This window comes from Terrapene carolina, unplaced genomic scaffold, assembly GCF_002925995.2.
Source record: "Terrapene carolina triunguis isolate 2854851 unplaced genomic scaffold, T_m_triunguis-2.0 Scaffold66, whole genome shotgun sequence".
NCBI classification, from domain to species: domain Eukaryota; kingdom Metazoa; phylum Chordata; order Testudines; family Emydidae; genus Terrapene; species Terrapene triunguis.
Genome location: NW_020664417.1, coordinates 21,694,682 through 21,710,946, shown reverse-complemented (window position 1 = coordinate 21,710,946; position 16,265 = coordinate 21,694,682). Strand labels below are relative to the sequence as shown.

The 16,265-nt window shown below is 37.2% G+C and overlaps 1 protein-coding gene across 1 annotated transcript in view; it reads left to right on the top strand.

Annotated features, from left to right (window-relative positions):
• Positions 1-16,265, top strand: part of LRBA (LPS responsive beige-like anchor protein) — a 558,096-nt gene that overhangs the window by 147,560 nt on the left and 394,271 nt on the right. Inside the window, exons 32-34 of the mRNA XM_024207579.3 lie at positions 3,417-3,495; positions 3,859-3,992; positions 7,917-7,978. Of these exons, the coding sequence (XP_024063347.2) occupies positions 3,417-3,495; positions 3,859-3,992; positions 7,917-7,978 (275 nt within the window). The remainder of the gene's footprint in view (positions 1-3,416; positions 3,496-3,858; positions 3,993-7,916; positions 7,979-16,265) is intronic.

Below are 16,265 nucleotides of genomic sequence, written 5' to 3'. Positions count from 1 at the left end.
AAGCCCAATTTGCTTACAAAATTAATAAATTTATCCAAAAAACTTACATGACACAATCATTTGGTGGAAAAACCACTGTGCACATTCATTTACATCTCACATAAATGGAAATCTGCTCTGACAAATCTAAGCTAGTTCTTATAATGAAACATGTCTGAATTTGGAGTGTGGTCTCTTAAAGATGAAGAAGCTTAGGCCAGACATACCATTACATTGTTAAAATAGATTTTCAGTTTTTACAGTGGCCTACCCTACACTATTTCTCAAGCATAAATTGCTTAGTGCTGTTTCCCCATTTTAGGCTGCATTTTAACTTCAATACTGATTTTAGTAATTTAAGAATATATGCAGTATATAGTACAGGTTTCGCTAGTCCATTTAGTCTGACTCTATAGTGCACAATTAGTTTTAGTTACTACAGGGAAAAACAGCAATTGTGTCATGAGTAATGGCCTTTCTGCATCCATCAACATTTATACTAATGCTAGTGCATGGCAGTATAAAATAGTGAAAGTTAACCAGAACCAAGGGTAGCCTCATGGTATTTTATTACACCATTTCACTAACCTGAAAGACGATTCTTTGGGTTCTTCCATGTTTTCTTCAGAGATTTTTCATTTTGGCTAAAAATAATATTGGAATGTCTCCTATCTCTCACGTTTTTAACATGCATCCCACCTTAGTATTAAATTATATAAGCCCTTAACTGGGTGCTGCTGTGATACTTGAAACCATCACATCTTTGATAGTAAGGTTTTATTGTTACCATCTAAGTCATAATAGCACCTTGTATTTGTGGCAACCTTCTAACAATGACCTCTTTATCATAGATTTTAAATATATTCTGAGGGCTTGTCTGAAAGGAATACTAATACAAATGCATTTTGTATGTCGAGAATACTTTCTATGTGTGTGAATCTTACATTTTGAGTTCTTGTGTTCAGCCTAGCATCACAGAGTGGGAAGATTTGGGCATGCTATAGAGAAGGTGTATTCAATCTTGGAGGTGTGAGTGGGAAGGGAGCACTTACGAACTGGTTGAGAGTTTGCTGCATAAGTACTTGGATGGCTATTGCTGGGCTCCAAGGGGAAAATGCAAAGATGGACTGCTTTTCCTGGAAAGGCAAAAAGTTAAGAGGTATTTTATTCTAAAGGATATAATGAAACTGATTAGACTGTCTTTTTTAATCCTGCCACATATTCCAAGGTCATTCAATGAAAGAAAAACCAGTAAATATATAGTCCTTTACAGAGCATTTGAGTCAATCTGTGGAATTCAGTGTCACAAGAAGTTCATCACTGTCTGTGTGTTGCTTCTCTATACAGAAGGTTGTATCTAACAGTTTAGTCTCTTAATTCTTACCACAGCATCTGACTGATTTTTTGTACTTAATGTCACTTTTAATTTCTTTTTGAATATGTTAAAAAGTAATAGTGTTCAAAGAAACTGGATTTAAAAAAAGATAATTATATGGTTATGAACTACTACTTATTCACAAAATAATTTTAAGAAGTGTTTATGTTAAAGACATGTTTCAGTAAAATCCAGATAACATCCAAAAACATTACTTTTAAAAACAATTCTTAACAACCCCCGCCCCCCAGCTTACAGTGGCTGGAAATGAGCAGTTAAGGGATCCAGCATTTTCTTGCTGTCATATAAACCTTCATCACTCACTTCCACATCACCCAATTTATGCTGCCCACCCAACTTTCACTCTGTCCTTAAAAATTTTCAAAATTATGCACAAAGGTGCAAATAATAAATTATACCATAAATTACAGTTAAAGCTTAAATGAATTTCAACCATAAAATTTTGCTCACAAAAAAATAGAAGCTCATGTTTGAAAATTAGGCCCTAAATTGGAACTTTTTTTTTTTTTTTAAATCACATACTGGTGTTGGTTCTGGCTGCGTTTAAGAACAATTCCTTCAGACTTGTACTGTCAGTATCTGTGCTCACAGAGCCTGCTCTTTAGGATTTCCATTTTGCATCTGAAGGCAGCATCAACTTTGCTATGTTGAGCCTGATGATATTGAACTGTTGGGTATGTCTGCACTGCTGTTAAACATCTGTGGCTGGCTCATATCAGCTGACTGGGGCTCATGGAGATTGGGCTACAGGACTGTTTAATTCAGTGTGGAAGGACAGGCCTGCGCTGGAGCCTGGCCTCTGGGACTCTCCGAGGGTTTACACCACAGTTAAACAGCCCCATGAGCCTGAGTCAGCTGACATGGGCCAGCTGCAGGTGTTTAATTGCCGTGTAGACGTAGCCTTTGTGCTGAAATCTGATTTTGTCCCTTAGTTTTTTTCAGTGTTGCTTTCAAAATGATCGCTGTTGGCCCTCTGATTACCTTCCCTATCTTCCCTTTAGTGAACTGGACCTATTACTTACTTTTTGTGTTTTGTATTTTAACAGGGCGGTGTTTTATGTTTTTGAGTATAGGTAGGGCTGGTAGCCCTCCCTATTATTAAGGTTGCTTGATGCTTCCTTTTATAAGACCCATTTTCAGCTACAATTGTCCAATTTGGGCTGAAATTTTCCATGCTGGGCATGTGCATCAGGCAAATTTTTTGAGAAGCTACCAAAAGCAGGATGCTAGACTAAATATGGTAAATTAGATCTGTTGTTATATCTCCTATGTTCTTTAACTGTAAGGAAGGTGGCTTTAGTATTATACATTGAGCTGACAGAGAACTTTAAGGGGGAAAATTAGCGGGATTCTCAGTTCAAGGTGCTCAGAAAGGGTGGGAGAGCTCTTTTGCAATGAAAAGAAAAAGTATATGATATACTTAAAACTCTCCTATTGGACTTTACATGAAGATTTATGTATATATGAAAATTAGGTAAGATACCAGGACTTAATGAAGCGGGCACTCTAAATAATACTTACCATTTTACTTTTTTCAAACTTTCACAAGCATTCATAGATTATAAGAGAAATGGTCATCTAGTTTTATCTCCTGTGTAACCTGGCCATAGGAATCCTCCAAATTAATTCATGTTTGAACTATAGAATTATTAAAGAAATGATTGTTGAAACACACCTATGAAGTAGGAACGTACATTGGTGGTATTCCTTTTTTACAGACAAGAAAACAAAGATGCAAAGAGGTGAAGTGATTTGCCCAAGTAGGGCCAGTTAGAGGAAGGCGAGCAGGGCAGATGTCATGGGTGTCAACTTCAGGGGTGTTTGTGCCCACATTGCTGTGTCATTCCTCCCCACACCCCCTGCTGCTGCCACCTCCGCCTCTGTAAAATTCCTAGGGCCAGCCCTGGCCCCAAGGTCACACATGTTTGCAAGTAATTGGTATGCTAGGGTTCAAACTTGAGTGTTTGACTTCTTTTCCTATGGTCTATCCTTCTTGCCCACGCTTCCCATCTGATGAGTTCTCTCTAACTCTCTTTCGTAGGCAGTGGATCATCTAATTCAAAATTGCCACCTGTGCCTACAGTTTCTTCTGTGCCAGAGGATTCTGCTTCAAATATGAGGTAACTACTTTAATTGAATGTTTAGATAACATTGCTGCTTCTTACTTTTTTGATGATGTAATTTCTTGGCATGTTCCTATAAACCATTTACTAAGACATGGTTAATAATTTAAGGCCTGATTCAGTGAACTTGGGAACTGTTGAACTTGGGAATCTTTCCATTGATTTCAATGGGTGCTGTATCATGTCCTTAAACAGACTATATTAAAATGTAATTTTGTGAAAAGGCATTGGTTGGGAGCTGATTCCTGTTAATAAATTTTGTATAATGAAAATGATATCATGTCAAAAATAATTCCTCTTCCTATGGAAATTTGACTTCTTTCCTTGTTCTCTCATTAATCTTACACATCTTCTAATTAGCATTACAGAGAGGCTTGAACATGCTTTGGAAAAGGCTGCCCCTCTTCTGAGAGAGATTTTTGTGGATTTTGCTCCCTTTCTTTCTCGCACTCTTTTGGGTAGCCATGGGCAGGAGCTGCTGATAGAAGGTACAAGTAAGTTTCCATTTTAAATTTTTTTTGCCGAACGTGAAGGCTCTAAAGAAAACTCGACTTAAACTAATTTAAACTGTTAAAATAACCTAGTCTTACAAACTAAACCTCTTCACAATTCAAAACTTAATTTGAAACTGTAGCTACATGCAGTTTTTGTCTATTTATATGTTAGGTCTTATTTTATTTGTATTTCAGCTTGGTGGAAATATTGAAGCAATATGCAGACTGCTATATGGCGTGTCTGCTCTGAAATGTTCCCCCTGCTGAGTTAGTGTGGTGGCGTATGTACTCCCTGCCTCAGTTTTCCTTCTCAGCCAGTATCTCCACTTCAGGCACTCTTGATGCTTAACTCAATAATACCCTCTTTGACGCTGGTTTTTTATAAAAACTCATACAAAAGGGGCCATAACAAAAAAGTCCCAAATACTCAAGTTATTTCTGGCTTTCAGGGTTCCCCTGAAGTCTATTCTTTGAACTCTATTCCCATTCCCCCCAGGGTTATCTCTGAATCTATGTGTTCTCCTTTTGGCAGGAGCCAGCTGTTCTACTGGAGCTGGGTTGCAACTCAGCCCACTGTAGGGTCTTAGCTAGCTTCTTGCTCAGTTGGCCCCACTTAGTCCTCAGAGGGTTTGGCAGGCTTCTCCTTCCATTGTCTATCCTGCCATGAGGGGTGATGTAGCATTTGTGTTGGTCTGCTTCTCCCAGCTCATCCCCAGTTGGTTCGGTGTGAGGGAAGCCTTGCCTTATCCTCTCTGCACAGGTGCTCTCACATTCCCACTTACTCTTCCTGCCCTCCATATTCCCCTGGAAATCACAAAAAGTCTTCCCCCTCCAACCCACCATGTTCTCCTGCACTGCATGCTCACCTGCTTTTCACAGTGCCCCTCTCATCAAGGATCTACAACCTATTCTGAAGGACGATCCATCACTCTCACAGATCTTGGGAGACAGGCCAGTCCTTGCTTACAGACAGCCCCCAAACCTGAAGCAAATACTCACCAGCAACCACACACCAAAAACACTAACCCAGGAACCTATCCTTGCAACAAAGCCCATTGCCAATTCAGGGGACACCATCATAGGACCTAATCACATCAGCCACACGATCAGAGGCTCGTTCACCTGCACATCTACCAATGTGATATATGCCATCATGTGCCAGCAATGCCCCTCTGCCATGTACATTGGCCAAACCGGACAGTCTCTATGTAAAAGAATAAATGGACTAATTTTTAATTAATGGAGATATCCCATCTCCTAGAACTGGAAGGGACCTTGAAAGGTCATCGAGTCCAGCCCCCTGCCTTCACTAGCAGGACCAAGTACTGATTTTTCCCCAGATCCCCAAGTGGCCCCCTCAAGGAGTGAACTCACAACCCTGGGTTTAGCAGGCCAATGCTCAAACCACTGAGCTATCCCTCCCCCCCGAGCTATCCCTCCCCCCACAAATCAGACGTCAAGAATTATAACATTCAAAAACCAGTTGGAGAACACTTCAATTTCCCTGGTCACTCGATTACAGACCTAAAAGTCACAATATTACAACAAAAAAAAACTTCAAAAACAGACTCCAATGAGAGACTGCTGAATTGGAATTAATTTGCAAATTGGACACCATTAGATTAGGCTTGAATAAAGACTGGGAATGGATGGGTCATTACACAAAATAAAACTATTTCTCCATGTTTATTTTTCCCCCCTACGTTTCCTCACACGTTCTTGTCAACTGCTGGAATGGGCCATTTTGATTACCACTACAGAAAGTTTTTTTTTTTTCCCTCTCCTGCTGGTAATAGCTCATTTGTTAGTCTCTAAGGTGCCACAAGTACTCCTGTTCTTTTTGCGGATACAGACTAACATGGCTGCTACTCTGAAACCTGACAAGATAGGGAGTGAATTAGCTGTGGTTTTCTTATTCCTGGAGAGAGAAGGTCTATGGCTGTTGGAAGTTAGATAAGAAGGAATGGGTCTCAGAGAGCAGCCTGAGGCCTCAGTTGTATTGGGAACACTAGATACCTGTAGTCATTTTAAAAAAAGGCATTTCTTGAGCTTCTTCAAAGATTTTGTGCTTGGTTCTGGTGATAAACTTTCAGTTCTGAAGTATAACTGCTAACACATGATCCTTAATCTCAAATATCTTCTTAAGAACTACCTATTGTACCAGATCTAGATAATTTGCCCCTACCAGTTTTTGTTGTATATGTGTAGATAGATAGACAGACAGATCTGACTACCACAAATTAATTTCAAACATTTCCTATTGAGCCTTATTACACAAAACAGAGCTACAGGTTGAACCTCTCTAGTCCAGCACTCTCTGGTCTGGCAACATCTGTGGTCTGGCATGATTTTATTTTATGTTTTTTATGCTTTATCTACTTATTTTCTTGTGTCAATACAGTAAAATTGCGTAACAACACTAACACTTGTTATGGCTAGGCTGCGTTGCAAGCGTTGTTTCATTTATTCTCCTCAGCGAGATAAAAATAGAGAGACCCACTCGCTACATATTGACCTCCCGTGATTCGGCAAATTCTCTGGTTCGGCACCGGTCAGGTCCTGAGGGTGCCAAACTAGAGAGGTTCAACCTGTACTAAATAGTCTTTGTCCTTCACATTTTCGAACATTGAAATTCCATACTGAAAAACCATCTACAAGTGGAGAAATGTATGCCCCATTTTAAGCCCAGTTCAGAATGCACCCTTAACTATGGGGTTGCAACCAATGCCTCCATAATACCCAAAAGCATAATAAAAGAGAACATTCTCTACAATAGATGAAAACAAAAGTTGAGAGAGATGTTGAGAGCCCTGTTGAATTTACAGTTACATATTGTATAAACTTAACTTTGCATACCTATTTCTGCTCTTAGATGCATAACTATGGAAAATTGCTTGAACAGTCGCAATGAATGTATCTTCTCTGAAACTGTGCAGAACCAGATTCTGCTTTTGGATATATATGTGTGTCTCACTTTAGCACTTGACTCACAAACAAAATTTGTATCATCACAGTCAGAAGAATAACAAGCAAGCAAAAATTATTTTTAAAACTTTTATTCAGACTGGCAATGGGCTTTTTGTGTACACAAGTGGATAAAAGATGTTCTCCTTTCAAAGTAGTCTGAAGGATTTCAAGTCTGTGGGTTTTTCTTCTTACGTATTTCAGATATTTAATCACCAGGGGATTACAACAAAAACAATCATAGCATGTGCATTGCTTACACAAAAATAAATATAGAAAAACACAACTTTTAGGCCTTAAAAGCAGTTTTGATATTCTATAGACAAGCCAAAATGAAATGTGAATTGTAAATAATAATAATCAAATTAGTTTATATATATATATAAAATAGGTAACTGTTTGCACTTCTGCTAAGGTTTAGTGTGGGGTCACGGGTCAAAGTACTAATAAGAGTGTTTGGGATGTCTGCTGCCATGAAACAAAATGGAAACTTGATTGATAGCTAGGGGGTTGAAGGGAGAGAGCGCAATGTAGAAAGCAAAGGTCATAGAGCCATTTCCCTTCTCTGCATAGATAATGACCAATCCTCCCCAAAATAGCAAAGCGTAGATACTATGGATCAATATAGCATGTGCTATGCACACTTATTCTAGTATTTTGAAACACAAATATTTATGCAATTGCAGTTAAATAAGTCTGAGGTAGCATTTTATAGCACAAGTTAATTTTTCAAAAATGATCTCCAATTTAAGCATACAAATTATAAGCTAGTATAGCTTGGAGCTAATATACATTTAAATGCAAGTGTAAAAATTCAGCTTTAATTGATTACAAAGATGCTGTTTAAGACATAGTTACTTTTATATATTAAAACAAATGTACTAGATTTTAATAAGTTCAATACCCAATACTACATAAATACAAACCTAAGTATAATTAAATCTCTTTTTCCTTTTGTAGGTCTGGTCTGCATGAAATCTAGTAGTTCAGTGGTGGAGTTGGTCATGTTACTTTGCTCTCAGGTGAGTTTTAATTGATAGTAGTATTAATACTGTAGAAAAGTTGTGTGGCTGAAATTGCTGCCTTTGATAAATAGCTGAAGTTATGGTAAACATGCTTACCATATTAGAATATATGCTTACCAATTAGAATATATTTTTAACTGTAGTCTAGAAGGACTACATTTTAGACACTTTGATTGCAAATGGATTATGATGTTATACTAATTGTGAAATCTCAGATGAGTGAAGACACTGAGGTTTTTGTGTCCCGTTAAAAATGTCTAGCATTTACATAACCTCAATCTTGAAGTCTAATTCCTTGCTCTGTTTTCATAAGAGAAAATAAAATATTAAGGTTAGGGAAACAGATTGATTTCTGCACCTTGTATAGTGGCACTTGAAATCCTCTGGGATGAGTGAGCGTTTTTCTTTTGTGTAGAGGTTATGAAATGAGTGATAAATACTTTTGAAATCCTTGTTATTGTTAATTGTTTTTGGCATGTACTTTGAATCTGAGGGAAAAAAAGATGTGAAAGTGGCTGTGATGGTCAACACTTCAAGATTTTCCACATTCTTGACAAAATCACCTTAGATGCTCTAAAAATCTTAGAATTGCCCTATATTTTTGGTTAGTCTTGATAAGATACTGGATAACCTTCTTACAATTGTAGTTTAAAGAATAATATGCACTTCATCAAATGGATGTACTTTTGGTGTCCTCTTGCTTTCTCTGTTGTAATTAAATAGAAGAATGTTTTTATTGAACTTTTTCTTTTTGGTGCTTTAAAAATGATACCTGGTAGTAAATTCCCCTACTTAAAACTTTAAAATAGCCTTTTTTAATGGGAAGGGTATTGGTCTAGAGGTCAAGGGTTCTGACCCATTTAAAAACCTTTGACCTTCATTTACAACCCTTATGGTTTACTTGCCTGACGAATAAGGATAATGCAAAATTAATGTTTCTTCACATCGATTTATTCGTTTTAGTGCTTATATTGCCAAATTTATTTAGACTGTGCTGATGGACATTTCATGAATACAAATGAAAGAATCATAGAAGGTGTGAAAAATCAATAGTCTCCATTGTCAATAAAGTGCAATAAGAACAATTACTTCTGGAGATTACACCTAATGGATTTTACAATGAACTAGTGAAGAGTAGTTATGTTTCTATTGGGCTTATTATTCACGGATGTAATCAGAATTTTGTTTACATAATTTCCCCATCTTCTGCAGAAAATATCAAGGGAGTATATTTGTTTTTTGGAAGTTTTACTTAATATCTTTCATGGAACTTGGAAATAAATTGCTTATCATAAATGTTGCTGTTATTTTCTGAAAGTGTACCTAACCACTCTACATTCTTAGAATACAAATTTACCATTGATTATTTAAAAAACAAAATAGATGTTACTTGGAAACCTACATAAAACTTGTTATATTCTTCTATTTTTCTTTTAGAAAACTAGTGATTTGAGATACTAAAAACATTTCTTTTTAAGATGGTCTGATTAGCCTGTTATGTTGTAATTGCTGTTTACTTTTTTTTATAAGGTAATCTCTTTATTTTTTAAATAATCTCTTTATATTTTATTTTTTGAAAATTGCAAAGAACAATACTGTCCTCTGTACAGTATGTCACGTACTTGGTTGTTGGAAGCTGAAAGTATAAGGAATAAATGACCCACTCTAATGCACCTATTTGTCATACATGTCACAGTGCTATTCAATGCTAATCTAATCAAATGGAGGATATGGTGATCGCTTAGTAGCATTAGTAGCGAAGGATGAGCTTGTTTTGAGTAAGAGTTGAAATAAACCAATAAAGTCACACTTAACTCTTAAAAGTTACATAGCAGTTGTAATATTTGGCAGAATATGAAAAATGATGCAAGAAATGAAGCCAAAATTAGCTCCAGATGTGTACAGATTGTTCTGGAGGTGATAATTACATTTTTCACTTTGAATTTTCCTAATTCAAAGAGGTCAGCGTGGCAATCACAAAAGTGATTTATTTTGTTAAAAAGTGAACTGTCTTTTGCTGCATGAAAGCATGAGAGATATGAAATTGAATTTCAACTAGACATTTTACAGATACCGGGAGGAGAGGGGGTTGAGTTTGATTGATATATATTTATATATATTTTGGCCCAAGATAGGGTGGGAAGTGAAGTGGTATCCTCTTGCTAAAATTATAATTAATTTTTTAAGAGGAGATGGAGAGGATGGAGTGCCAAAGATCGAAAGATCAGGTCAAAAACTAGTTTTTAATCACATAAATAATTCAATAGTTACAAATTAAGCATGTACAATTTTGATTTAAAACTTCAAAAATTTGTCAGACATTTTATGAAAGTGGAGGGTTGTTCTGATTAATATCTTCAGTATTTTGTACCTAATTTCTTTCCCAATATTTGCCCTATTAAAGTATTATGCCAATACCAATTATATACCAATACCTTAAACAAATAAACAAAACTTCAATGTATAAGACTGGGACATTTCTTCTTTTCCAAGAAGCAAACAATACAGTAATAAAATCATATGTCGTTGCAGCAAAAAAGGTTTGAGATTTTATTATTGTTTATCCAGGAAAATGGAGAAAATCAACCATTTCCTAGGTAAAGTAATTTTTAAGAGTAACTGCAACTGTCTGAAAAGAAATCTTTTTATGTAGTTATTTCTGCTATTTTTTGTTCGTTTTTCAAGTCAGCTATTTAGACATCCCCCTTGCTTCTATGTGTAAAAATATTGTTGTGATCCTTATTTAAATTTACTCATCTCCCTTGGTTTATGAAAATGTTAAATAATTCAACGTAATGCAAACTTCTTATTTAAAACCCAGATTGATGTACTAGAGTAAGGCTTATTCTCCATACAATCATCAAAAAGTAGTTTTTTGACTGACACACTAAATTTGAGACTTTGTGTGAGTGTACTTACATTTATATAAATCTATCAAGACAAAAAGGAATCCTTCATTTAATATTACTGCAAAGTGTTTCTGCTTATTTGACATTAATATCATTTTTGAAAGAATCGACGTTGCATTCAAGGCCACTTTATAAAAGCGTTGCGTTGCTCATCCTAATTCAGTCTGACATACATTCCAATAACACTACCTCCCTTCTAGGGTTTAAAGCTAAATTTATGGCTAAGCATTGTGAAGTGCATCATTTAAAAATGGTTTCAACCCAAAACATCTAATAAATAAATAATGTGTATGGCTACTCAGTAGTAGACTTTCCAGACTAGAAATCATTCCATCGGATACTCAACAGTCCACTATCGGAGAGGGCTGTCAGATAAATCTTATAGTAGCTGCATTCATGTCCTGTAAATCACATGTTATTGTCTGAGCCTTCTGCCAGGTCATCTATTCTTTTCCCATTTATCAGAAATGCATAGAGTACGCTGAAACTAGAAGCACCATGTAGTCTGGCCCGCCATCCTGTCTGAGTAATTAAACCAGCAAAAAGAGTGAAGTCCTAAGATAGTCTGATATTCCTTTTAAATGGATGACATCAGAATGTATTAGGTGCCTGTGTATGCTATTTTGGGACAAAGTTCCTTCATGTTAAAGGTCTGACATAATCATCATTGGATAAACATTTTCCCCTAAAATTGCTCTGAGTGTATCACTAAACCCTTGAAGGCGTCCACATGAATGTGTGTATGTGTATATATACACAAGTAAATATGCCACTGTGTGCCACAACTCTTTTGTCAGATCCAGTAATTGAGTTGTTTCCTTGAAATAACTATACTGATCTGAAAAAACTCCAGTCTTTAATAAAGCTATCTAAAATATTTATCCTTTTGTCTCTATATGTTTATAAGCTTTCTCCTTAGCTACTGTAGCAGTGGGGTGAGAAGTGTACAGTAATCTGGTGTAAAGCAGAGAATTAGGTAGAATATGTTCTATTAATTTTCTGATACCTCTAAAATGGTAGATTGTTAATATTTGCAATATTTAAAAAATCTAAAAGTATTCTTTTTGCAGCAAATCAACCAAATTGTCACAGGATATAAACAACAAAAGTGATTAGCCTCTGTTTGACAGGTTCATCGTTGACTTAGAAGCTTTGTTGTAGTGGATCTAATTTCCCTTGACTTGACTATAGAATTAGTCTATTCTGACAGACTCAAATACTGTGTGTGGGTATTGCATCACTTACCAGAACTGGCCAAGAAAACTACACAAAGCTCCTTCAAATGACTGCAACTCCCATTTAGGAAGAAGACAAAAAAAGTTATAGTATGGTTCATTGTTAATGATTAAATTCTCTAGGTGCTTACTTGTTCCTTTTCCCTCTTGTAACTCTAAGAGTAAAGGACACGTTCTTGAGGTATTTTTAAAATAAGACCAATATTTTAAAACATTAGCTCCATCTTGGTATTTTCTTTTTCAGAAAATTAACATAGTTTTCCTTTGCCTCAATATAACCACATATCTATAGCCATTAGATTTTTAGTAAAACATGGATAAAATGCATGTTTCATATGGTAGGTGGGGGAGGGGAATTAACATATCCCATGATCCTTCAAGTTGTCTTGCGTGCAAGCAAGAGCTTTTCCCATGTGGACCCAGCTTTCAGAATAGGGGCCATAGCTGAGAAGGAAAATGCACTAAATGTCACACACTTTTGATTTACGATACATTTTTAATTTGGTGGTAGTGAGTGAGCTCAGATAGAGCACATATGTTAATGTACCTTGTACATGGAGCAAACCAAAAATAAAATAGAAACCTTAGAAGCATCTAAAGCAGCAACTATTTATATTCAAAAAGTGAACCTTACTATCTGTGGAGGTTAGAATCCAGGTGTCCATCTACTTCCATGATCATGTTATCTTATCATATAATTAAATTCCCATAATCAGGTAAGGTTGCTTGAGGGGGAAACCTTCCAAAGCAAGGGAATGTCTTTCTTTAACTTAACTTAACCTATACACCATTTAATCACCACTTTCACTGACAGACTCCATTGCGCTATAAATAAGTCACACATCTCCAACATGTACAATAACACAATAACACCATATTCCTTAATATCTATAATCCAAATATTCCTTAATATCTCTAATTATGCACCAGTGAGCAGTATGATGTGGTGTTTTCCCATGGGGAGTTATGTGGTCAGAGTTAGTTTTGCATTATAATTTGACATACACTCCTTCCCCCACAAACTGGAAATTACCTGATCCTAAAGTCTTGTTGCATTTTCAGCTTCTTCTGGATATCCTGTGTCCCAGGCCTTTTCTTTCAGAGGCAAATTTTGCAACAGTGATCCACTTTGCACTTTGATTTCTACAGTGTCCTTTACATTAGACTAAATCCTCAAATTACTTTGAAACATCAGCTGGTGCAGAATGTGGCTACTTGCTGGTTGGTTGAATGGTGTTTCTTGCAGACAACACACATGCTCTGTGATCTGCACTCATTTCTAATTTACTGTCAAGTGAAATGTAATGTGATGACTAACAATAATGATAACCTAGACCCAATTCAACTAAAACTTTATCTCAAAAGCCATTTTTTTCATGTTCCCTTAGCAGTTGAGATCAACAGAAGCACCCAGCCTAGCAGCTCTCTGGGTTAGATATTAAAGGATTAGATGCAGAGCAATGTTAGTGTAGGTCTTGGGGGGTGGTTTTGGATGTTGCTCCAATTTGTTTTTTTAATTGATGTTAGATGGGCACATTTTAATCAAGATATTTTCCATGTAATTCTTTTGTGTCTGAATAGTCAAAAAGTTCTAAATGAGTTTGAAAATGAGCATCACGGTGCACAAGTCTTGATGTTGAGGACAGATTTTGTAGGATCTTTGCTGTGAAATAGGCAGAAAGTTATTTCAATGCATATCCTAATTATCCTTTAAAACTATTGCTTTTGAAACTATATTAGTAGCTTGTTTTTGTTGAAGCTTGCAGTCTGAAAAGTGTAATCTTGGCAACAATTAACATTTCAAATCTCAAAGCTCCTTATACAGTAACTCCTCACTTAATGTTGTAGTTATGTTCCTGAAAAATGCAACTTTAAGTGAAACGATGTTAAACGAATCCAATTTCCCCATAAGATTTAATGTAAATGCGGGGGGTTAGGTTCCAAGGAAATTTTTTTGGGGCAGACAAAAGGCATTATATACAGTACTGTACTGTGGTTGGGAAGTGACCCTGACTTACTCCACACCGGCACAGCCCGCTGCAGGCAAGGACGCTAGGAAGCACCTTCGCAGCGGCAGCTTTCATGGAGAAGAACAGGTGCCGACTTTGCCGGGAATGCTCCAGGCCCACCTCTTCCTGTCCCTGCTCCACTCCAGGCCCACCTCTTCCCACCCCCACTCCACCTCCTCTCCGGAGCATGCTGCATCCCCGCTTCTCCCCCCCCCCCAAATCCCTAAGCGCTGCCAAACAGCTGTTTGGCGGCACGTAGAACTTTCTGGGAGGGAGGGGGAGGAGCAGAGACGCGGTGCTTCCCCGCTCCTGCCCCTCCCTGCCAGAAAGTCCTAAGCGGGGAAGTGCTGGGAGGGAGGAGGAGGAGGAGGCGGAGGAGAGGAACTTGTGCAATGCTCCCTTGTAAAGTTGCTGCTCTTCCACAGAATCTTACAAGCAGTGGACAGAGCAGGCAGCCAAACGACGTTATACGGGAGCCTTGCACAACTTTAAATGAGCATGTTCCCTAACTGAGCAGCGACGTAACTTTGAAACAACATTAAGCAGGAGGATGTTAAGTGAGGAGTTACTGTATATCTAAAAATTTGAGTAATCGGAGGTTTTACCATTTAAATTGTGGTGATCGTCTGCCAATAGAAGCTTTGCTTTCATCAGATATAGCTGTTTTGTAGCAGAAAAAGGAAAATTTCTCTAATAAATTGCTTTGTTAATAAAATGGACAGAAGAGAAACACAGCTTTATTGAACAAAAGGGAGGAAAGTTTGAGAGTTTAAGGGACAAATCAAAAGAAAAATGTATCCTCAAGTCTTGATCTGAATTCTGTCAGAACAAGAAGTGGTATTGGAGAACTTGTGCTTACAGATGTTTCCTACACTGTTCACTTTCTTTTTAGATTATACATATTGAGACTTCAAGATTATGTGTCATACCATGAGATTATATTGAGAGAGGCAAAAAAGTACTTTATGTGATTTACAAATTTCCCAGGGGCCTGTATTATCTGTATATAGTTTTGTACTCTTGTAGAGGTTATTTTAAAAATAGCTTATGAGCTAGCTGTTTGTATAGCTGAGGGAAGAAGGCAACCTATCCTGCTGCTGTTCAAGATAGCTAGATGCTTAAGTCACCTCAGGCCTTACTTATACCGACTATGGATGGGCATATTAGAGGTATTATGTATGCTTTTTTAAAACGTCAGATGGGCACACTACTATTGAGTGCTATATATCTAGTCGCAGAAATGGTATTAATAAAGAATTTACTAAAGCCAATGTAAATCATAGTGTGTGACATGCAGGGTAGAATATGTGTTCCATTAGATGCTAGAAAATAGTGCAATCAGGAAATGCAATCAGGATTAATGTGGAATGCACATCTGACTTATATATAATTATGTGGAATGAAGGCTTCTCTGATCTATATGATGCCCCCCCATTTTCTTAATTTCTGAGCTCTTCATGGCATGGGCAGAATCTTACTATATTTAGGGAAATTGCTTAGTGTAGAACACACCATAGCCACAGCAATCAGATGGAATTCTGACGCGTCCCCCCCCGGGGTGGCTGCCAGCCACTGCTGGCAACTTTACCGGGTCTCCCCCTGCCAGAGTCAGAGGAACTATTATATGGTTATCTGGTAGTAGAAAAAAGTTGTTTTTTCTTTCCCTGTACTCTCTCTACTCAGCACTGGAAGATCATGCTGTGGTATTTGTTCTTCGTGATGAGTTTTCCGTGTAGGGTCTGCTGCTGTCTGAGACCTGAGAGGCAGCTGGTGTGGAGAAACTAACAGTGAGGTTGAAGATCAAAACTGATTCTTTTTCAAAGAAAGTTTTAGAATCTCCTGGAGTTTTGAAGAGGTTAGGCTGTTTTGAGTTGCAAAAGTAGGTACATGAATGAATTGCACTTAAACCCAGTCATTGAGAAGCTAGGACTGTATGTGGGTTAGAAACTGTCCTGATTGATATCTCCTCCCAGCTAAGGAAGAGGCTCAATTCTTTAGAGCACTTTGATAACTACAGGGTGTTTTGAATACATCTGCATTCTGTAGCAGAAAGGGAAGGAGTCACCCTTCTGTGCCAGGGAAGCTAATGGAGCAAGTAATTAAGGAAATCATCTGCAAACACTTGGAAGGT